This window comes from Peromyscus californicus, unplaced genomic scaffold (genome assembly GCF_007827085.1).
Source record: "Peromyscus californicus insignis strain IS unplaced genomic scaffold, ASM782708v3 Scaffold_11__1_contigs__length_118956290, whole genome shotgun sequence".
NCBI classification, from domain to species: domain Eukaryota; kingdom Metazoa; phylum Chordata; class Mammalia; order Rodentia; family Cricetidae; genus Peromyscus; species Peromyscus californicus.
Window position 1 is genome coordinate 36,218,256 of NW_026294402.1, and position 24,630 is coordinate 36,242,885.

Consider the following 24,630-nt stretch of genomic DNA (forward strand, 5'->3'; position numbering starts at 1 on the left):
AACTCCATAGGATGGTGGAACGGAAAGACACTATCATAAGTCTAGCCTTAGCTTGCTTGTCTACCCGAAGCAGCATGGCAGCATGGGAGACTGTCACTTCGATTTCTAGTCTCTTATCAGTGGCCCAATACAATTCCAACCGGATGTGGACAGTCCAGTGTTTTGCACACAAACTGGGTCACAATCGAGAAATGACTGAACAACTTCTTCACAAAGACAGGGTGTAAATCTCGCCAAGCCACAATTTAGCCTTTCTTCATTAATCATGTATCTCAAACATCTTTCCATTTCACAGCTGATGGTGGACACTGAGGTGATTTCCAGAGCACTCTCTAATTAAACACATGGGTACATAAGACCTCTTTTACAATCGTACACCATCTGTAGAGCACATTCTAAGAAAATGAAAAAGTTTTTTAAAAAAACAGATTTTTTTTTCTGAAACAAGATCTCATGTAGCCCAGGCTGGCCTTGAACATACTGAGGATAGAACCCCTGACCCTCCTGCTAGTACCTCCTAAGTGCTGGAGTTACAGGCATGAGCCACCATACTCAGCTTGCAAAGTTTTCATTTTGGATTGATATCCTGAAAGGCTGTGTCCATTACTAGACTCACCAACATATACAACAACTAGGAATTCTTTAAATGCATTCACCTCGGTGAATGGTACAGAATTTGATACTTTATGAAGAGTGTTATCTTTTTTTTAATCTTGTGTTTTCAGTTCTGATGATCAAATGGTGTGGATTTCAGCTTATATCTGAGATGACGCCAAAGCAAAGTAATGGACAATCAAGGAGGAACTAAGAAATGGCATATTCTTAGCCACAAAGGCCAAAGGATGCGGCAATGCACTCTTCAACTCTAAGTCTCTAGTAGTTCAGCTGGAGAAGACTGGTGGACAGCAGGAGGCCTCCCAAGGTGTGTGGTGACATGAGGACAAGCGCTAAGAGGCTCCTGAGTTTCAGCTGCAGCATCAATGTCACATTCCCCTCTGGAACGATGACAATGCTTCAGCAAATCTTCACTATGTATGGCTCCTTGCGGGGAGCATCAGTCATAAAACACAGAAACCTAACCCAGCGGCCCAGGCCTCTCCTGCTGTGGATGATTAATCTTGACAATTTGATGGCACTAAGAAACACCTAGAGCCAGAGGTGGTGGTGCACATCTTTAATCCCAGCACTCAGGAGGCAGAGGCAGGTGGATCTCTGTTGAGTTTGAGGCCAGCCTGGTCTACAGAGTGAGTTACAGGATAGCCAGGGCTACACAGAGAAACCCTGTCTTGAAAAGCCAAAAAGAATGAAGAAGAAAAAGGAAAACACCTAGGGATTAGGAAAGCACACTCTGGGTGTGTCTGTGGAGCATTTCCAGAGAGGGTTAACAAACAGGAAATGACCTGCTCTGAGCACGGGGAGGTGCTGTCCCCAGGCTGGCTAGGTGGAATAAAAAGAGAAAAAAGAGCAAGGCAGCTAGTGTAGGCTTCTCTCTGCTTCTGGGCCCCAGGAAGTGAGCTGCCACGCCCAGCCCTACCCTCCTCACTCTTCTGCACTGAAAGCTCTGAAATCCTGAGATAAAACAAACCTTTCTCTTTTAAATTCCTTCCTTCCTTCAGATATTTTGTCCCAGTGACAACATTAATCTGATCATTACATCCCAACTGCTGAGGAGGCTGAGGCAAGAGACTCACTTGAGCCTAGGAATCAGAGACCAATCTGGGTGACAGAGCAACACCTCATCTAAGAAAAAACAAACAACCATGATAAAACATAGATAAACTATGACTAATTGGCTAGCTTTCCCAGTACCAGAAGGAACTATGCAGGCTGCTAAGGAGGAAAAGTCACCAAGAGACTCACCCAGCTGTGAACTCCGCGAGCTGCAAAATGACCAACATGGCAAGAAATGCCTATAGGTGAAATGGTGGGATGAATGTTACAGGAGTAACCAATCACTTCTGTTTGGATTCAAGAAGACTGTGCCATAGAGGAAACACTTGCCTGGCACTGTAAACCTGACTGAGAACCCACAGCAGGGGTGTAGGCACAGGTGCAAACCTACTGCTACTACTTTGCTAAGTGGACAGAGTATCGAACTGTCCTCCAAATGGGCATTTCTACACCCACAGATGAGTGCAGCTCTGACTTCTACTAGAGCGGCTTCTGCATGGAGTAGACGGTGGTGTCAATGCAGAAACTCACAATCGGTCAAAGTGCGGAGAGTAAGTGTCAGTCATGAATGGGACATCTGGATCGTACCCATCCTCCCAAGGCTCAGGGAACATCACAGAAGAGGGGCAGAAAGATTTTAAGAGCCAGCAGTCAAGAAGGAAAACTATGTCTTCTGGACATGCCAGGACCAAAGAACACAAACCCACCTAGCTATGACTGACTGCACAAGAGCTGTACAGCATCAAGTCAGCTGACACTCCAGCACCGGGGTGGAGTGCTCACAGCCTCCACCTCTAGTGGACCAGCTACTGATGTGGATGGCTTCCAGGAGAGAGAGCTGGGTTTCTCCAAGAGTGCAGTCCCTGGTAGATCAACCATGCTCCAGCAGATGATGCCACACCCAGGAGTAGCACAGGTTGGACTCAGCGGATTATAAATTAAAGCAAAACAAATGAAAAAAGGACACGATGTTATAAGGAGCGTGGAGGTGGGGGGATGGATCCAGAAGGAGTTGAGGGAGACTATGATCAAAATACATTGTATATGTGTATAAATTATAAGAGCATTAACAAAAATATACAATTTTTAAGAAGTGAAAAACTATCCTAGGGGAGATCAATTAAACAAATGGTAGATAGACAGTTAGTGGGGCTGGCATCTGTAAGGGATGCTGAAGATGATGAGGGCAATGTGGAGGTCCTATCAATAGGAACCGTTCCTTTGTGTAGATCAGAAAAGGACCACAATAAAGTTTACAAAGTTAATGTTAATTGGAAACGTTTCCAGAATGACAAGGTAAGGAGCTCTAGAACTCCCCCCATGAAAGCAAAAACAAAACAAAACAAAACCACAAACACTCTCAAAAACCAACTTTCCCAGGTTTCTGAGAACCGCAGAAAGTTTGGCAAAACTCCAAGCACATTTATTGAAGAACAGCAGCTGGATCTTGGCAAGCAAGCATGGCGAACTTCACTGCACTTCACTCGCCCTGCTTCATCCCTCACTCTCTAACTCTGAAGTAGCCTTGGAAGCACACAACCTCACAGCCATGATAGCTGAGGGGCTACTGGGCAGGACAGAAGAGGTCACCCCTCCAAAAAAAATCATGTAGTTAGAAAATCGTCAGTATTTCACCTGCCTGGTGGCTCATCTTCCTAACACTTGACCCTACACACACACACACACACACACACACACACACACACACACACACACACACACACACACAAACACACACACACACACAGAGTCCAATAGCCAGTCAGGGTGTGCCTGGGGGACAGCAACTGACAATAGGGGGTTTAACATCGAGATTGCCAGAGGCAGCATCCACAGCCGGGGCTAACCAAAGCTTCAAAAGAAAAATCCAGAAAGAAAATTGCCCTAAGAGGCATTGTTTGAAAAGCTCTGAAAGGATTTCTAGGAATCTTTAAGGCCGAGCACATAAGAGCTATGACTACACTCTAGGAAGAATAAAACAGTGTCTGGCTCACCTCCAACTAACCTGGAGGGCTCAGCAGCAGTCAGGAGTGGAGGGTAAAGATGGCTCTGAAACTCACCAGGCGGAGAACAGCAAGTTTTACCCCAACACACCCCACACCAGAGTCCATCAGGAAGGGCAGAGACTGGCCTCTTCAAAGCACCCAAGGAAATTTCTCACAATCACTGGCTGTCTGCTAAACTAAACCACAGACAATTCGGTATATGCACAATGAAGAACAGTCTTTACGGAAACAGCACACGAAGCTCGTTGAACAAACAGCAACAACAAAGAACAACATAGACCCAGGGGTAGGTATCAAGAGCCACTGCATCACAGCAACTGTGTGATTTTCAACAACAAAATGTCCTGGTGACCTTTAACTGTCAACTTGGTGTCCTCTAGAGTCACCTGAAAGCTTAGGTTGTAGAACAGCCTCAATCTCACTGGCCTGTGAGCCTGTCTATGAGGAACTGTCTTGACTGTCAACTGATATACAAGGGCCCAGGCCACTGTGGGTGGCACCATCCCCTGGGCTCTATAAGAAAGCTAGCTAAGCACAAGCCTGTGAACAGTGAACCGAGCAAGCAGTGTTCTTCGGTCAAAACTCAGGTAAGATGACTTGCACGGCCTGTAGGAAGCCCTGGCTTCCATTCTTAGCATACAGGCGGGCATTCACGTAATCCTGTGAGTCACTTTCCTGTTGCTGTGATAAAATACCACGACCAAGGCAGGGCAAGAGTCCACCATGGCAAGGAGGCCAACAGCAGGCAGGAGGCCTGCAGAAGCAGGACTCTGAGAGCGCACATCCTCAGCTGCAAGCATGAAGCAGAGGGAGAAAACTGGAGGTGCCACGGGTCTGTTCATCTCAAAGCCCACCCCCCCCCCAGGGACTTCCTTCCTCCAGCAGGCTGCACCACCTAAGTCATGATACCAGCTGGGGACCAAGCATTCAGATGCCCGACTACCGGACTACCGGAGCGCTTCTCATTCAAACCAGCGCACACCTCCACAAAAGTGTACTGACTGAAAAGAAAACTGCAGTTCAGGCGTTAACAGTGGATCTTAACTGGCAGAAAAGAGGCAGCAGTCATTTCTTAAAATGACTGCATCAATTGTAAGCACTAAGGTAATTGTAAGATCAATGGTAAGGTACATCACCTGCCATGCCCAAGACCCTGGGTTCAGTCCCTAGGAGCAGAAAAATGGAGCAGAGGAAGAAAGAGGAAGGAAATACCAACAGCAAATGAAACAGGTGAATGGTAGATATATTAGCTTTCATCAACATTAAAATATCTTTTGCTGAAAAGGACATAAATAGGGAAGTGAAATGACAGCCAGGTAGAATGGCAGAGGGTCCACCATTTATATATCGAGACTCTACAGAGAATAGTGGAGTCAAGAGCAACAAGATAACTGATAACTCAGTTTTCAAATATGTGCATTCTTGCCACATGCATGCAGGTGCCCTGCCCACAGAGGCCAAAAGAAAGCATCAGATTCCCTAAGAACTGGAGTTACAGGTAGTTGTGAGTTCTCTCTTTAGGCTGCTGGAAACTGAAGTCCTATGGAAGAGCAGCAAACACCCTTAACTGCTGAGCCATCTCTCTAGCCCCTTTCTTAAAACTCCTGATGATTCTCTGGGGCTCAGGGGCAGAGTGCACTTGGGCCCTGCAATGTGTACTGGTAACACCTGCTCCGGAGCAGTGATGCTGCAGATGCTCCTCAGAGAAGAGTGTGGGCCTGGCACAGCTTACCTAGAACCACAGATGCAAGCCACACCCACTGGCCTGGGAACCCAGAGACCTGTACACACACACACACACACGCACACACACACACACACACACACACACACACACACACACACACACGAGAGAGAAAATGTGAATACCATTTGACTAGGAGGCACCCTCTCACTAGGATCTTGGGTAGAGAGAGGCTCAAGACAGCAATACTAACTGTATCAGTTCAACTTTCTCTCACTGTGGCAAATACCAAGATCAACCACTTGAAGGAAGAAATCACTAATTTTGGCTCACAGTTTTAGAGGTCCAGTTTACAGCAGCAGGAAAAGCATGGCAGAGGAGAGCAGGACATGTCATCAGAGGACAGAAAAGGAAAGAGAATGCCAAACTTGATGTTTCTTCCTCTTTTACTCCCTCCAGGGCCCCAGGCTATGGGTAGGATGGCAGCCCCCACTTTCTGGGTATCTTCTCCCCCAATAATCAGTCCTCTGTAGATAGACCCTTCAGACACAACCAGAAGTGTGCTTCACTAACCCCCTGTACTTCTCCAAGCAATCCACATGGCAAGAGCAACCATCATACATCCTTCCAAAATTTAAAAATGGACTTGTCTGGGTCTTTTTTCAGGCAGGTGGGTCCACAGGAGCATACATTCAACTCTACTCCATATCGCTACCTACCGGGTGTCACATCCATGACCATCAAAACAGGCATGGCCCCAGGGGTAAGAGAAACTCCAAGGATGCTCGGGAGAGTAGCTGTGCCTATTGTTGGACTGGAGTGGAACACAGACAGTTCCCATTCTTGTTCTTTAAACACCCCGGCACGAGATCCAGGAATTACAGACAGAGAAGGAACAACAGCCATCCACCTCAGGCCCCAGTCAGGCAGAAGCAAGGACAAGCCAGGACATCATCAGTGTGTGTGAGAATTAAGAAATTAAAGTCACACAGGAACTCCAAGCCAATGACTTCAAACTGAAAAGGCCCACAGCCGCTGGGGAGCCAGAGACGAGGCTGCAGGCTGCAAAAGAACTCAGGGCTATCCAATTTGGGTCACAAAGCACCCATGCTGGGGCCTGATTGTCACTTGTACCTGTTTTCTATCACCCTACTCATGTCCAAGGCTACTAGGGCAGGTGCATTCTTGAGCGACTCTGAAAACATGCGTTGTGCATGTGTGTACATGTGTATGTGTGTACGTGTGTGTACATGGGTATGGTAAGAAAAAGCCAAGCAAAGCAAGAAAGGGATGATCTAGAGGTTAATGCAAGCAAGAAAAAAAATGGCCACAATTCAGCAGTTTTAAAAAAAATTTGTAGGAGCTGGGCGGTGGCCTTTAATCCCAGCACTTGGGAGGCAGAGCCAGATAGATCTCTGTGAGTTCGAGGCCAGCCTGGTCTACAGAGTGAGATTCAGGACAGGCACCAAAACTACACAGAGAAACCCTGTCTCAAAAAACCAAAGAAGAAGAAGAAGAAGAAGAAGAAGAAGAAGAAGAAGAAGAAGAAGAAGAAGAAGAAGAAGAAGAAGAAGAAGAAGAAGAAGAAGAAGAAGATGATTTGTGGGGGCTGAAAAGATGGCTCTGAGGTTAAGAGCGTGCACTGCTCTTTCAGAGAACATAGGCTTGATGCCAGTATTCATGTCAAGCAACAGTTCACCACTAACCCTTAACTCCAGCTCAAGGGGCTTGAACAGCTCTGGCCTCCACAGGCACCTGCACTCAGGTGCACATACCCACACAGGGACACACATAGATTAAAAATGTAAAACAACTTTAAAAAAATCTTTTTCATTTACGTGCATTGGTGTTTTTCCTGTATGTATGTCTGTGTGAGGGTGTCGGATCCCCTAGAACTGGAGTTACAGACAGTTGTGAGCTGCCATGTGGGTGCTGGGAATTGAACCCAGGTCCAGGAATTGAACTGGAAGAGCAGCCAGTGCTCTTAACTGCAGAGCCATCTCTCCAGTCCTAAAAAAACCTTTAAAAATAAAGCATGTGTGGGCCAGTGAGATGGCTCAGGAGTAAAGGTGCTTCTGGTCAAGCCAGATAACAGAAGTCCAAACCCCGGGACAGGAACGGTAGGAAGAAAGAACCAGTGCCCACAAGTTGTCCTCTGACCTCCATACACGTCTTCCCCTACCCCGCCACACACACACACACACACACACACACACACACACACACACACACACACACACACATACTCTAAATAAATGTAATGCAAATTTTAATAAAATCAGAAAACACAGTTTTGCGAAGTCCATAATGGGGACGTCTGCAGCCATCGGCCTCTTGTACCCTTCCTCCAACCCTCCGCCCTGCTTTTCCCGCAGGCGAGTACCCTAGGAGTCTATCAGGGAGCTTGGCCTGTGTCTGCCCCATCTGCTACCAATTGCAGAAATAAATGAGAACCTGGAGACAAACACTCCATCTGGCTTCAGTCCCTAACTTAGCAGGGACCGAAAGCAGGACAATCTCCCTCCCGGGTACCAGAGACTTTCCACAGTCAGTGAGCAAAGCTGCAGCTCCCAGGAGCAGGGATCCAAGACGCTCTTGCCAAAGCTTGCTTTATCCCTTTGAACAGGGTCACAGAGTCCTGTTAAGTAATCCGCTCTGGTTTGAAACGAGCAAGCCTCCATTTCAGCACCTGGCTCTTGGACCTCAAACTTCGGGGAGGCTGAGCATTGAGCGACTTACTGATAGCTGGAAGCTTAATTACTGCTTGTCTTTGAGTATCAACTCCCACTAGCCAATGACTACTCATCCTATTAACCATGTAAATGAAAAGTGCCCCAAAATCTCAAAGAGATTTACGTGCATTGGTGTTTTTCCTGCATGTGTGTCTGTGTGAGGGTGTCGGATCCCCTGGAACTGGAGTTACAGACAGTTGTGAGCTGCCATGTGGGTGCTGGGAATTGAACCCAGGTCCAGGAATTGAACTGGAAGAGCAGCCAATGCTCTTGACTGCAGAGCCATCTCTCCAGTCCTAAATGAAATGAAATTCTAAATTCTAAAAGAAACCAACCAGGCTGTGGGGTTCAAAGAAAAACAGTTCCCAAGTGCAGCGGTTCCCGTCTGTATTCTTTTTATTGAGATTGTGAAGACATTTGGTTTCAGGAGCTAGGGAGATGGCTCAGTTGGTAAAACACTTGCTGGACAAGCATGCGGACCTGAGTTCAATCCCCAGCACCCACTGTGGGGTGAGGAACCAGCCACAGCAGCTCTGGGACAGCTGCGACAGAAGGCTCCCCGCAGCTCACTGGCCAGCAAGCCTAGCTGAATTGGTAAGTTACAGGCTCGGCCTGTCTCAAAAAATAAGGTGGAGAGAGGGAGAAAACCTCCTGAGGTCAACCTTTGGCTTATACACACATGCACGCGCACACACGCACACACACACACACACACACACACACACACACACACACACACACACACACACACATATACACACAGCCACATTCACCAAAAGTGAAATCTTTGTCTGGGATGCTTGGTTACCAGGAGACAAGCAGATTCCTAGGTCTTCCGACACACTGATCGCCCACTCTGGATTTCTCTATTCTGATCTGACACCTTCCAAGCCCTTCAGGCATGTCCACTGACAACCAGGATCCTTCAGTTAAAGCTACCCCAAGAACATCATCCAGTTGACGTCATGCGTCATGCAGACTCACCCAGGTGAATGTCAGGCAGAGCAAAGAAACCGCTGGAGTGTACCGCCGAGCATCCTCAACTTACCACCACCTTTGTAGCAAACATGTACTTGTCCCGAAGCTGAAAGTCCCTCACTTCCTCCAGGATCACTTCCTGGTTTTCCCGGGACTGGAAGAAGTCTGTACTGCGGGACACTGTGGAGAACCCCAAGGGTTCGTGCCGCTCGATGTAGACAGTGTTTGGCTGGTCATAGGGGTCGATCCCCCTGAAAAGAAGAAGCAACTGTTACCATTTCCTATTTCGTCACTGGAGTCACGGACATTGCGCTGTGTGGACAATTGCCCAGGATCTAAAGACCCCATGGTGCCAGTTACAAATGGCTCCCTGCCTCAAGCATGTGGCTTTGCTTGTTCCTTAGCTAGGGACAGAAGCTGGGGAACTGCCACTTGTGAAGTGTTCTACTCTGCCACGGCTGTTTCCAAAGCATCCTGGGATTAGCTCAAGGCAATCTCTGGTCCTACTTTCAAAGAGCAGAAAAGGCAAAAGGCAGGGTGGTTCTGAATAAAATGAGAGCCAGAGACACTGGGCAGGTTCCTAGCCCCACGCTCAGAACCTCAGAGGGGAGAGGTATTTTTCCCAGGTGCTGTAGCCTACAATGTACAGCAGTAGACAGGGCACATTAGGACCTTCTGAGACAAGTGGCCTCTCCCTCAGCTCGTTCCCTGCCTGTCCCCACTGACATCACTAACCCATGCCATCTGGAGTCATCCTGGCAAGACATTTCATTGCCCATGAGATACCTGCTTTGCCGACATGCTAGGCATCCTCCAGAGAGGGTAGGCACACTTGTCTCTCTATGCTTCTGTGAACATCTCTGTGGAGAGGTGCCCTCTGTGCAAATTCCAGTCCTTACACCTAACCCCTACTCTCCTCTGAGATCAAGTTCAAATCACTGTCCCCCAAGATGCCTTCCCCAGTGCTCCTCTCTCTTCTCCCAGCGTTAGCCACACATCTCTGCAACACTCACTCACTATCAACGTTTTTTATAGGAGTTTTCATGTAACTTAAGGTATGAAAATGCTGAGGCTAGGTGAATTTGGGGGTCAGTCTCGTTACACTAGAGTAGCGCCTCTTATCCACTGCATCACATGGTTTTGTGCAGTCTTCTTGGGCATGTCACACTGGCCTGGGGAGGCTGAGATAGCAGAATCCCCGGCTGAAGAGATGCTCACTGCACTGGATACATGGACCACAACTATAGATACTAACCCCAAGTGCAAATTCCGGGTAAGATCAGACTGCGCTGGAGAAGGTCTGAGCTAGTGCCCTCAAATACAGCAGCACCACTCAGAAGCTGGGAAGACCACCGATCTGCCCCAGTTTCCTGATGCTCAAAAATAAACACCAAGGCTGATGAATCCACAAATGGAAAATTAATTGGGAAGTCAAGAAAAGAACCCCACGGTAGCCATGCCGAGATGACTCTGGCACTGAGCCGAGGGTGTCATTTATGTGGCTGCCTGTACACAGTTCTACATGCCCTGTGGCACTTAGCATAATGAAGGTGAGGATCATTTCTAATTCCTCCTGAGATAGAGCGTCAAGGCCACATTCATCAAAGAAAATAGGTTCTTTTCAAAGGAAGAAATAGAACTTGGGAGATGGTCCAGTCGGTAAAGCGGGTGTAGTACAAGCAGGAGGGCCTGAAGCTGAAGTGGCCGTGTGAAAAGCGGGGTGCAGTATCTTCTTATCCCAGCACTGGGAAGGTGGAGGAGAAGTCTAGCCAGTGAGTCCCAAGTTCAATGAAAGACCCTATCTCCAAAACATAAGACAGAGACGGAGGAAGATACCCCACGTCAACTTCTGGCCTCCATGCGCACTTGCTTGTGAACACATACAGAAAGAAGACAAGAACTAGAAAAGGGAGAGTCTCATTTCACACTTCGGGAAGACTTTGTGTCGACCCTACAATCTGGACTCTGAGCAGAGTGGTGGAGAAGCCGGCAGCCTGGGCCCGGCGTGGGAGAAATCCATTCTTCCTGATCAGATGCTCGTGTGGGGGCGGCTGGTGACATGTTCTCTTCTCCACAATTAGAAGTACTGATTAAAGTACTTCCTCTAGCCTAGAGGATATGCAAATGAAAAGAAGGCTGCTGGGTATTTTTAAAAGGCAGAGAGGAAGAAACCCTTCTTGACATATTTTGAGATGAGCTCATTTCTATTATCCTTTTCTCCAGCCAAAAGAGGAAGCCAAGGTCTAGAGTCAGAACACCTCATACCTCTCATCTCAACCCTCTTTCTTCCCTCATCCATATTTGGACCTCCTCATCCTGGGATTGGCTCCATCTACAGGCTCCTATACTCTGGCACCTCCTCACCTTCCAGCTTTTCCTTTTTTTTTTTTTTTTTTTACTTTTCTTTTCTTTCTTTCTCTTTTCTTTTTTTCAAGACAGGGTTTCTCTGTTTAGCCCTTGAACTCAGAGATCTACCTGTCTCTGTAGACCAGGAACTTACTTTGTAGACCAGGCTAGCTTCAAACTCAGAGATCCATCTGCCTCTGCCTCCTGAGTGCTGGGATTAAAGGTATGTGCCACCACCACCCGGCTCTTTGACACTTCATATTCTGTCTTCCATGGAGAAATTCCATCCATTGGCTCTGTCTAAGCATAGTCATCCACTAGGCCCCACCTGCCTCACCCACAGCCCTACAGGGAAGCTGTGTGGGACATCCTTGAATACCCCCACCCCCTTACAGGTCTTTTCCTGCCCTGCCTTGCCAGTCTCTAGCTCTGGACATGTATTTTCTTGCTTTCTCTGCCTTGGCCCCTACCTCCCCTGCTGATGCTCCCAGGTTGACAGGCATGGTGGATCAAGACCGTGTTACTCTCTGAAAGATCAGCCTATACTCTTACTATGGAGGAAATTTAGGGAGAAATCCCCCCTAAGCAACATGAAATCCCAATCCTAAATGTCCAAGCATCTGAAATAAAGTGAGTCAACCTCTCCAACACACCTGTGTGCCTTCAGAAGTTACAGAACAAAGTTCTAAGTTAAACACTCCTGCATTCAGTAGTCCTGCTGACTTGCCCTCTCAATGTTCATTAAAGCAATAAAAGGTCAATTTGGGAGTTGGAGGGGTTGCTTAGTGGTTAAGAGTGCTGGCTGCTCTTGCAGAGGACCAGGGTCCATTTCCTAGCACCTACAGCTCACAACCATCTGTAACTCCAGTAATCCAATGCCTTTCTCTGACATCTGTACGTATCAGGCACACTTGTAATGCATAAATATTAATATAGGTAAAACACTCATGCATATAAAATAAAATAAATCTAAAAAAAAATCAATTTGTCCTCATAAGGCAAAGGAAAGTTATGATGGTACTACCTGGATGGAGGCTGTCCTTACACGATAGTATGGTTACAATTTTCTTAAGACACCCACAGCCTCTGCCCAAGGAAAATAATCGAAGGATGAGAAAAACTGCTTGCTATGCAAAGGAAGTGGATGTGATTTAGAAGATGTTTAGCTGTGGGGCCCCTACTCCCCTTACTCCTTCTTCAGCATCCTTCGTTACTAAGGAAGTAATATCAACTCAAAAAAATTCAGTTCACACAAACAGCTAAAATAAACACAGGCAGTATCTACAACCTACTGCCCCACTATATTTAATGTAGACTAAAACTAAACATAAAACTCAGAAGACAAATAATAACTGGCAAACAAGCATACACATACAACCTGTATTGTATCACACTGAAAAGGCCCAATTTCAACTATATAAAGAGTTCCCAAAAATCAACAAGAAGACTAACAATCAAATAAAGGGAAAGGGGCATTAGAAGACATGTCCAAAAAAAGGAGCATTTTTTTTAAGACAAGGTTTCTCTGTATAGCCACAGCTGTCCTCAAACTTGTTAAGAAAAGCATTTTTTTTTTAAATCATGTTTGACTAGGAGTTCAAGATCATCTCCAAATATATACAGATTTCCAGGCCATCCATCTTTACATGAGTCCTATCTTTAAAAAAAATGTTCTTGGTTAAAGACAGTCAAATTCATTCATAATGAGAAAATGCAAACTAAAGCGAATTGAGACAATGTGCCCTTAGCTGTAGAGAAAGACACTATTCTGTGCTACCGAGATGAAAGCAAATTTGACAATGTCCACGGAAAATTTGGCAATGTCTACCCACGCTACAGTTTCCCTGGGGACTCAGCAGTGTGCAAGACTAACGAAATCTCTTCCCTTTGATGCCTTCATCCTATTGAAGACAAACAGTTAATACGCCAAGATACAGTGTGCTACAAGGTAATAAAGGATTGCACACAAAAACAACAGCACATAGCTGAATGAACAGAGTAACAGCTGTAATTCTGAGTCGAACCTTCAGAAGGCTCCCTGCAGAAGACTGGCTATTACTTACAAGACAACAGACAGGGGTGTTGGGAGGATGAGGAGAAAGGGGGGATCCGTGTGTGGCACGCCGTGTGAACCAGAACTGGGGAGGATCCTGAGGAAATTAAAAATAGAACCACCATATGACTGAGCAGTCTCTTTTCTGGATATAGACCCCAAAGGAAATGAAATCATTGCCTCTGAGATCTGCGCTCCCATGTTTACTGTGGCACGATTTACAAGAGCCGAGATACCTAAGCGTTCATTGACAGAAAAAGAAATGCATAGGAAACTGGTATATAGATAGAATGAAAAATTAACCGACCTTTAAAACGGAGCTATTGTGTGACAACATGGAGAAACCGCGAAGACAATGTTAAGTCAAACAGGCCAGACACGCAAAAAATCATGTGTTCTCACTTCCATTTACAATTTTAAAAAATCAAATGGGGAGTGGGTATAGGAGAGGAAAGAGGAAAAAAATAAAAGTAGAGGGCATTGAGGATGAAGAAGTCTTGAGAGCTAACAGGATTAGACATCATAATTGTAGCTTGTGTTTGGGATTTTTGCTAAATGAATAGATTGCAGCTGCTCTTGTCGCACACACAAGGAGAGCTGTGTGTGACGATGCTTATAACTAGCTTCACTGTGGGTACCACTTTCCCAGCTCTCTCCCGTAACAACCTAGTGTATACTCCAATAACATTAAACTACATAAGTAAGATCTGACAGGCAAGTCTCAAGGACCAGTGGGGTAAGAGGGAAGGTAGTAAGGGCAAGCTAAAAGAGAATATTCTAGCCAAAGGACAGAGCAAGTGCAAAGGCCCTGGGCCCTGCGGTCCATATACACGTCATCTGAGTAAACGATGATGCATTCAATGGTTCAAAGGAGGGCTGGGGAGACAGCGCAGTGGGTAAGATGCTTCCTATACAAGACTGAGGACCTGAGTTCAGCACCCATGTAAAACATGGGAGTGGAGACTACTGTCTGGAATACTAATGCTAATGGAGGGTAGGGAGACAGGTCGATCCCAGGGACTCACTGGCCAGCCAGTCTAGTCATATTAATAAGCTCCAGGTTCACTGAGAGACCCTGTCTTAAAAATACAGTGGCAGGTGATTGAAGAAGACAGCCAGCACACATACCTGCACACACATGTGCACACAGATGTGGACATCGATATACCACACATGCACAAAGGTTCAAAAGGATGGCGCTGCTGAGACTCAGGATCAATGGTAGTGACTCCAAGGAAAGCTGTAGCTGAACAGGCATCTCTGGGTATGCAAAGGTCATTTAGGGGCTGGGGAGATGGCTCAGTGGATAACGCACTCGTCATGCAAGCAGAAGGGCAGGAGTTCAGGTCCCCAGCACCAAAGAACGAAACAGGAAGGTGTGGCGGCAGAGAGGCTTCCCTAGGGTAAGACATAGGTGTTCCTGATGGACTGCTTCATTCTCCTTAAAACCTACAGTGGCTCCCCATGGCTCTCGGAAGGAATTCAGTCCAAATGCCTTCCACAAACACCGTAGATTCTTTAAATGTGCGTGGGCATGCGCATGTGCGTGCATTCATGTGCAGACCACAATGCAAGCGCTGTATGGAGGTCAAAGGACAACTTATGGGAGTTGGTTTTTCTCCCTCTGCCTGTGGCTTCTGGGAATTGAACTCAGGTCAACAAGCTTGGTGACAAGCGCCTTTACCAGCTGCGTCACCTCACTGTCCCTCGACACTGTAGATTCTTACACAATTTCCCTTCACAAATTTCCAACCCTACATTGTCCAAACATTAAACTCAGTATTCCCCACCCAGGTACCACAATAATACACAGCTGCCTCTGGCCATCCAGGTCCTGTAGGGAAGTCCTGTCCTCTACAACTCTCTACAGCATGCTATTTCCTGTTCCCACCTGCCATGCACAGCCTGGATCAAGGGCCAGCAGAAGCTGTTTGACACTTCTTGTTTCCCTCAACATGTGTGGCATGTATACAAAATGTCTTTTCTGGCTCCCTATACTACATTCTCCTCTGTAACAGTCTCCACAGATTTTGTTTAGCTGGCTTTGAAAAAAAAAAAGAAAGAAAGAAAGAAAAACATGTAATGGATGTACCAGAGTTTCTATACCAAGGGAAATCCCATTTGTGATACAATGCTCTAAACATGGAGGTGTTTGGGGCTCGAGGACATGTAAGAGCTTTAAGGTTCCCCCAGGTCCTTTAACCAACAGAAAAACAACCCTTTCCTCCCCGCCAACTGGTGAGCGTGTTCCCTGTGCAATTCTGCTTCTCAGATCAGGACAGCATATTTCCTGAGCCAAATGGCTCACATTTCACATGAGAGAAAAATATCCACCCACTGTCTATTACGACTGTTTGAGTATGCCATTTTCCCCACGGGGTCATAGTCTGAACATCTGGTCCCAGCTGGAAGCTGTGGAACCTATAGGAGGTAGGGCCGGGCTGGCAGAAGTAGGTGAAGGGGGTCAAGTCTTCAAAAGTCATAGCCTGCTCCTGGTTCCTTCTCATTCTGTTTCCTGGTCTACTGTGATGTGGACAGCCTCATCCAGCCTCTCCCACCGCTATGGGCTGAACCAACACCTTTTCCCAGCATGACAAGCCTAGGACACCATGAGCTAAAATGATCCTCACTTAACTCGTTCCTGTCAGGTGTTTGGGTCCCAGTCATGCCAAAGTCACCAATCCAAGCTGAAGGAGCTGGGAGACAGGAGGCTTTCTTTGTTGCAAGGATTTGCCTTGTGGCTCAACTTACCAAGAGAAGGACTTCACATGCTCCTGAATCATGATCCAGGTCTGGCCAAAATCATCTGACTTCCATAGCTGCAGAGACCAAAAAGACAAGAAGCAGCCATGACATGAGAAGAGATGCGTGTGCCAGCATATGACTGAAACCCCGCCCTCCACAGGGCACTGTGAGGACAGGCACTCAGACATACCAGAGCAAACAGAAAGAGAGGGCAGGACAGATCTCTCTACAGCAACCGGAAGAAAGATGAGGGCAACCTGCCTTCCATCTGTGGTCTATTTCACCACTTAGTGACGAGGTGTCAGCAGAGAGTATTTGCCTAGCATGTACAGCCCCCAGGGTCCCTCCCTAGCACTGCAAAAAACAAAGCAAAAACGGGGAAAGAATGCAGGGCGTCCACTCAACAGTGGACGATCCCCTTGCAAAAGGAAAGCCATCCTGGAACACACTGAAGTCCAGGACACTGGAAACACTGTTTGTAGTGAAAAAAGACAAAGCGTGTGATTCCTACTTACACAGGAGGCGAGATCAGAGACTGGACACAACGGTGTCAGCAGGGGTTCGGGGAGGGAGAAATAGGGAGTCTGGGTTTAACACAGACAAGGTTTCAGTTCTACAAGACGGAAAGAAAGTTCTGGAGCTGGATGGTGGTGATATTAGACAATTTAAACGTAACGATATCAATCAACTAAACACACAAAAAGTTTTACACTGGTAAAATGTTGTAAAAAAGAAAAGTGTACTAAAAAGAGAATAAAAATACAGTATCTGTAGACTGTGGGAATAGCTCGGTGGGGGCAGAATACTCATCTGCCATCTAAGAAGCCCTGGGTCTGCTACCCAGCACTAAATAAATGAATACACATTGGTCTTTTCAGCTGGCTGCAGAGGGCACTGCCTAAGCCCAGAGCAAAAAGGATCAACTGAATGCATGAACTTGGCAGGTGAGTAATTCACCAGCTCTTTACCAAAGCCCCACAACCTGTAGACACCAGAGGCTTCCACAGTCCCCAGCCAAAAAGATTAAGAAGCCTGAGACCAAAACTAACAATAGTCCACCTCTCCTGGTAAACTGACCCTGCTCCTCAGCTTAGGTTACTCCCTAAGGCCTGCCCGGGTAAACAGATAGATCTCTGTTTTGGTTAAACAACCACAGAGCAGATGAATTGTTTCAAGGCCCTTTTGAGCAAAAGCATTCAAGTCTCCTCAGCCAGGACTTATGGAAGACCTGCGGAATTCACAGGTTTATGCCCTACCAGTAGTCACAACCTGACACATTTGGCCTTAAGACAGAAATCCTGTGCAGGCTCTCCCTCACTTCTTAGTTTCCTTCTAACTTGATTCAAAATGGGAAGTACACATCATGCACCTTATAACTCAGAGGCACGCACAAACACAAAGGAAGAGTATTCACGTTTATAACAACGTCAAAGAAATGTAAGTGCAATGTGCTTACGGTGGGGCAGGATGAAGCTGAGTGGAAGCACTCTGGCCTAGCAGGCGCAAGGGCCTGGGTTCGATCCCGGCTTGGCAAAAGTCAAACAAAATAAATATAGCAGAGGATAGAGAAGTCACACAGAAATACACCAGGAAGTCACAGCAGAGTTCAGACTCCAGACTTCTCATGTGGCTCTCTCTAGTCAAATTTCAGGGCCTCAACTTACCCCCACAGGCTCGCAAAAAAATGCATGAGCACCAAGAAAGGCCTAGTGTTGAAGTCACAGGACCTGCCAAGTGTTGGGTGCTAAGTGACGGCAGGGACATAGGGAGAGGGTGCCAAGAGGAGTATACTTTTCCTTAGCTGTGGTAAGTGAAATAGTAGCTACAAAGGCTAAGCCTGAGCGAAGAGGAGGAAGAGGGAGGAGGTGAGGTCATGAAAAGGACACACATCCACCCAAGCAGAGCAGAAAATTCCAAAAGAAACGCACACACACACACACACACACACACACACACACACACACACACACACACACGTCTGTGCTCCAGAGGACTCTTACCTGCTTGTTGGGGTGAGATCTGTCAAAGCCCAAGAGGAGGTTGGAGGCCTTGCTATGGAGGAGGAGGTCAGCAGCCCGGAATGGGATGGAGAAGCCATGGATAGTGCTGCAGAAGTCAAACGTGATCCAGAGGTACTGGGCATAAGCATCTACGAAGATGTACTGCAAGAGAGAATAGGCAAGCTCAGAGCACCGTCTGGCCAGAGCCACCCGGCAGGTCCCTAAACCGTGTGCAAGTGCCCCTGTGGGGGGGGGGGGGGGGGGGCACGACACTAACAGGGTCTCATCCTCTTCCTCTACATCTCCTGGCAACCAAAAGATGCTGAATATACAAATACAAATATATTTAAATATAAATATATATAAATAAATACAAAGCAAACCAGGTTCAATTAAGACAGGGGTGCGGGGCTCAGTTGGAAGGTTCTTGCCTTGCACGCACTAGGACTTGTCTTGCAAAAAAAAACAAGTGGAGTCGTGCCTGAGGACCAATACCAGAGGTTGTTCTCTACTCCTCGCATGACACACACACAAAGAAACAAGTGAAGAGACAGGTCCAGTGAGGCCACGAAGGGAGCTTGTTTACCCAGGTCATAAGGCTGGTCAGCTTTTCTGGTGTTTTTTTATTCCTTCCAATTGGCTTGGCCATTCTTGCTCACTGGCAGGCCATTCAGTCACAGTCAGAAGGCAGCTACCGGCAGCCAGGACAGAGACATCCTGCCCTTCAGATTGTCTGAACCCAGATGGGGGTACCATCACTCCATCCATCCTCCGAGCAGCCACAGGTCATGCCTTTCCTGGAAAATCATTCAAATCTCTACATCTAAGATAAGCGGCCCCTCTTCGATATTGTGCCAGGTGACTCTTGAGACACAGCAGGAAGTGGCTGGGAGAAGCAGGGGCCATGCCTCATTTTACTTCCTAATAGGCCACTGACTTCAAACAAGTTCCACTGGGATGGCAGCAGCGGCCACCTCAAGATTTCTTGGGGACCAGACAAGGTAGTACAGTCTAACACGGAATACTGCAGACCCCATCAGTCATACGCGAAGAGTACCACAGTAAGAATCCTCCCCTAGGCGTAGCAGCCTAGTGTGAGAGGCAGGCATGCCCACAGCAGCCTAGCATGAGAGGTAGGCATGCCCACAGCCAGCCACAGATGAAGGTTAAATGGCCAGTGACACAGGCAGAGCCCTGTGAGAACCTGTCCAGTCCGAGGTATCAGAGATTACTCCACATAAGAAGTGGTCACTGAAGGGTGGGTATATTGGTTTGCTTTCTGTTGCTGTGATAAAACACCAACCAAAACCAGCTCAGGGGGGGAAGGATTTATTTGGCTTGCACACCCCAATCATAGCTCACCACTGAGGAAAGTCAGGACAGAAACTCAAGCAGGATCAGAGGCAGGAAGCATGGCGGCTGGCTTGCTCCCCATGGCTTGTTCCATTTGCTTTCTTATACAACCCAGGACCACCTGCCTAGGTATGGCATCACCCACGATGGGCTGGGCCCTCCCATATCAATTTATTAATCAAGAAAATGTCCCCATAGACGGTGACTACTGGCCGGTCTGACAGAGGCGATTTCTCAGCTGAGGTTCCTCCTTCCCAGACAACTCTAGTTTGTGTCGAGTTGACAAAGACTACCCAGCACAGCAGGCATAACGTCCACAAGGAAAGAACATTCCGTGCCTAGGGAAATGTAACTTTGAGCAGAAAGTAGGGGACTAGGGACCATACAGGTTTGGTGACAGGCTCCGAGGCCTAGGAAAAGAACAAGCCTAGGAAGCTCAAATGAGATGGGACCTGGGGGGCGGGGGGAAGCCATGCTCCCCAAAGAACAAGAGTGGCCCAGGGAACCAGGCAATGAATCAGAGCTAGAGCAACGGGGACCCAGCACCACCCACAACCAATCCTTCACGTCCTAGAAGGCAGCCAATTCAAGGGAATCGGTCCAAGGACATTTTCCTACACGACAGATGAGCTTCCTGCTCCAAACCCTTCTCGTCGGCCTGCACAGGAGCCGCTACCCTGCACTGGTTCCCAGCTGGCTCTCGGCTCTCCCTCCTTCTCCTCCTTCGCACGACTCTCCTGTGTTGTTCCTCCCATACTTCCTCCCCCAGCATCTAATGTAGATCTCACACTCTGCAGAAACCTAATTAAATCTAAGAAAAAGGTAGTAAATGTTTTGAAAGCAAGAACTACTCTAAGCAAACTCAATGCAATAAAAACAATTATGATCCTAGCAAGAGCATCATAATTTTCGCCATGGATGTCTTCCTTAGAAACAGCCTGCCTTCCTGCTCTCAACCCATCTTGGCTCCTCGGGAAGGTGGTGCTTTCAATTAGAAAGGACTGCTCCAGAAATCTGTTTCATGCCTTTCTACGGGATCACAGTTGTGAATCTTAAACACCATACAGCTAGCCATGATTATGATAAGGCCGAATGTTTTTGTTGGTGTGTTTGTCTGGTTGGCTTGGCTTGGTTGTATTTTAAGAACACTAAGCAGGGAGCTAGAAGTTTCTCAGGCTGTGTCTTGTTCAGGCTGTTCCTCATTCACAGTGACTCAGTGTTTTGGGCCATCCTGTCACACCCCCTTTTAATAACGAGGACACTGAAGCTCACGGCAGTTAAATGCTCCAGATGACGCAGGAGCAGAGTCATATCCAGCTGGTGCAGAGTACAATTTTTAACAGCCCATCAATCCTCAGTGCTCTCCAAAGCAAAGGCAGCACTTCCTGATCTGAAAGCATTGCACGGTGCGATTTAACTCACGTGTGTGCCTCCTCTCCTCAGATGGTTCTCAGTCTCTCCCTGGAAATTTGTTTTCCTTCACCTTCTGCGACATCCCTCTGAGGCCTCCATGCTCTCCTCCCATGACAATCTCGGACCTTGGTTCTGTACAGATTCCTCATCTACACACACACACACACACACACACACACACACACACACACACACACACACACACACACACGTGCGCGCGCGCCTTGGAAGATTATTCTTATGTCCTCTACTAATGTTGTTGTATTTCTTCCACACAGCCTTGGCCCCTGCCTTTAAGAATGAACACTGCCTGCTTCAGTTTGGATGTGTTTGGTCCCACAAAGGTTTGCAAATTAGAAGCTTGACCCTCGGGAAGTTAAGTGACGAGACTGGAGAGACGCCTCGGTCAGCAAAGGACTTGTGCAAGCGTGGGGAACTGAGTTCAGATCCTCGGCAGCCACAGAAAAAGCTAGGTGTCATGGTTCCTCCCTCTAATCCCACCATTGAGGCCTGACAGTGTTTCATTTTCCAGGCTTTTCTCTGTTCTTTCTCCTCTATATTGGAAGGAGCTACGTTTCCCAAAAATGTTCCTGCTCACTGCTCCCCAACTAAGATTCTCTCGGGGCTCCCCACAGTCCTCAAGGTCAAAGTCAATCTCCTCCACCTCCAAATGGCAGTCAGGGTGGCCATGCGGAGCAGCCGTCCTGCAGAGATGCCATAAGCCAGTTCCCTGGAGTCTCGCCCTACCCAGGCCTTCCTCCTGTTTGCAGGCTCCTGCCAACGCTGCTCCCCCTGCTGACAGCGAACGTCCATCCTTGAACCCCATCCCTAAACCTCAGTGCTTCAGAAGGGCCTCATATAACACTTAATCCCCCTGCTCCATTTAGAGACAGGGTTCACTCATCACCCAGCACCTCATACATATGATAGGTCACACGTCACACACACGTAGGTAGGAAAAAACAGAATGACTACCTTGCTCTTCAGTCTCTAAATGCCTGGCTGTTGTGGCACCTGGTGGCCAACCCCAAGGATTGGCTACCAGATTGACCTACTAGCTGCTTCCTAAAGTGAGGTCTCAGGAGCATCTCTGACTCCCTTCAGCAGCCTGTTTATGATCACTTGATATTCCAGGGGTACTTCCGGCAAGATAAAGTAAGGGTACTGGCTAGTTTATGTCAACTTGTCACAAGCTGGAGTCGTCAGAGAGGAGGGAGCCTCAGCTGAGAAAATGTCTCCCTCTGTAAGATGTAGGCAAGCCTGTAGGGCATAATTAGTGATTGATGGGAGAGGGCCCAGCCCATGATGGGTGGTGCTATCCCTGGGCTGGTGGTCCTGGGTTCTACAAGAAAGCAGGCTGAGCAAGCCATGGGAAGCAAGCCAGTACGCAGCGCTCCTCCATGGCCTCTGCATCGGCTCCTGCCTTCACGTTCCTGCCTTGTCTGAGTTGCTGCTCTCACTGCTTTGGATGATGAGCTGTGATCTGGAACTGTGAGTGAAATAAAGCCTTTCCTCCCCAGTAGCTTTGGTCATGGTGTTTCATCACAGCCATAGAAACCCTAACTGAGACAGTAAGGTACAGAATTATCTACACACCGACTTTCTCCAGCTTTGATGCAGGAGCCCAGGAATGATGGATGAGTTAGAAGCAGAGAAGGCAAAGCAGGGAAAGAAGGGAAACAAACTGTTTGCTATTTCTCTAGGTCCCCTCTCAGCCTGGAGAAGGACAGGATTCATCTTCACTCCTTCTAAGATTAGGATGTGAAGCCTAATGGCGCTTCAGTGGCCCAGCGTTGAGCCTGGGCCCAGCACGGCACTCTTGACAGCAAGACGCCCAGCCTTGCATGACTTTTCTCAGGAAGTGGTGAGTCTTGTAGGGCAATATTTGCCTTCCAGAGAACAAAGGTAAAAGTAAGCAGGGCCACCAGCACAATCAGTGTCCTCACGTCCTTTCAGAGATGTCTGGGGAGGTTGACGGCTTCATCTGGGGGAGTACCTCACCTCCGACTGCCATTATGTTCTTCAAAAAGGCAGCTGCTTCATTTCCTGAGTCCATATCCTGGCCAACTCCAGAGCACGCATGGCCAGCTCACCACGAGAAACCTAAGATGTACACCATGCACCTGAGCTATAAACACACCCTTCCATGCAATGCCTAAATCTCTTTATTGTGATCATTCGGGTATCCCTCCTTCCTTCTTGCCCCAACATGGCAGGTGCTCTACACCTTCTGTAGACCAAATGCTGCAAAGCTCAGGTCTCCGGCCTGCTCTAACCGTGTTCACAGGAGCCCAAAGCATCCTTCCTGTCTTCAGCCTTTTGGTCTATGCAGCTGTACATAACCAGGAAACGGTAGGAAGGCACAACTTGCCTACATCTGGGCCCTGAGCTGGAAGGGGAAGACTGAAAAAGGGGAGCGTCCAGGGCAGTGAAGGAGGCTTCCAGGCCAAGACTTCGGCCAGAGTCAGCTCTGAGATGGGGTGGGAATCTAGTGGTGACAAGCATCATTGGGTAAGCACACCCTGGTAACACAAGCAATTCTAAACGTAGTCTGTCTCTTGAGGAGCACGGAACACAGAGAACTCGCTGGAAGAAGCAGCCAGCCCCCCAGCAAGCCAGCTCCTCTTACAATCTCATAATAAAAGGGCTGCTCTGAACCTCTGGGAGCCCTCAAGACCAATCTGACAATCTGACTGGCAGGAGGGGAGAAATAAAGGTCAGAGGGAGTTGAGACTGGGTCCAGTTCCTCCAATTTCTCCTTGTTTTCCCCTTGGGAAGTGTATATATAGGTCATCCGATAGGACTGATTATTTACCAGCAGGTACCAGTAGCGACTATACCAGTCTTTGGGTGGTTTTAATGGCCTGTACCAGCTGGTAAACAGCCACTGCCTGGAAACATCCAAGTGCTTTCTCCTAAAGCACTAGGGGCTATGCCCTCATGGAGGAGGGGAAGGGACGTGGAGGGGAGGGACTTTGGGAAGGTAGAGAATGACAGGACACCTTCTCCACAAGTCCAGCAACTAAAAAGACCATCCCATTGGTCAGGGTAACCACGTGGGTTGCTTAATATTTTTAATGCAGCCTCAGCTGGGAGACCCAAGGCAACCTGAGAAACCAACACCAAGACCTTGGGAAGACCCGGTTTGGGCCCAGTAAGTCTTCTCTGAATAAGCAGAATGCTGCGGCTTCCCTCACCTCAGGAAGATCTTACTGCTGAGGGGGTTTTCCACCTATGAGGTTTCCACCCCTGGAGACACAGGGTCCAATCTAACCCCCAGAGCCAAGAGCCACCAAACAGCATGAAAGCCTATGAGGCTGCCAGGCTCCCTTCAGACTCCGCCAGCTCCACCTGCCTGCAGCCCAGGAGTAAGGTCAACACTCTCTCCAAATGCAACTCTCTGGGGGCGGGGGTCAGAGGAGCAAGGAAGCTAACTGGGAGGACAACAGAGGCACAGCCATCCCTGCTTCCTGGAGTTTCTTTTCTAGATCCATGCAGGTTCAGAAAAGAGGGAAAGAGGAATGCCCACGCATGAGCACATGCACACACCAAGGCAGGAAGACGTTGATAACGCCAGCAAAATCAAAAGGTCAGCAGCCCCTCCTGGAGGCTCAGGATCAGCACCATGTACCTGAGAAATGCTCCAGCC

The 24,630-nt window shown here is 47.8% G+C and overlaps 1 protein-coding gene across 1 annotated transcript in view; it reads right to left on the reverse strand.

The window, feature by feature from the left end:
- The window catches only part of Sorl1 (sortilin related receptor 1), a 170,253-nt gene that overhangs the window by 119,355 nt on the left and 26,268 nt on the right, over positions 1-24,630 (reverse strand). Inside the window, exons 4-6 of the mRNA XM_052757426.1 lie at positions 18,216-18,377; positions 16,222-16,289; positions 9,142-9,322 (exon numbers count right to left, since the gene is read on the reverse strand). Of these exons, the coding sequence (XP_052613386.1) occupies positions 9,142-9,322; positions 16,222-16,289; positions 18,216-18,377 (411 nt within the window). The remainder of the gene's footprint in view (positions 1-9,141; positions 9,323-16,221; positions 16,290-18,215; positions 18,378-24,630) is intronic.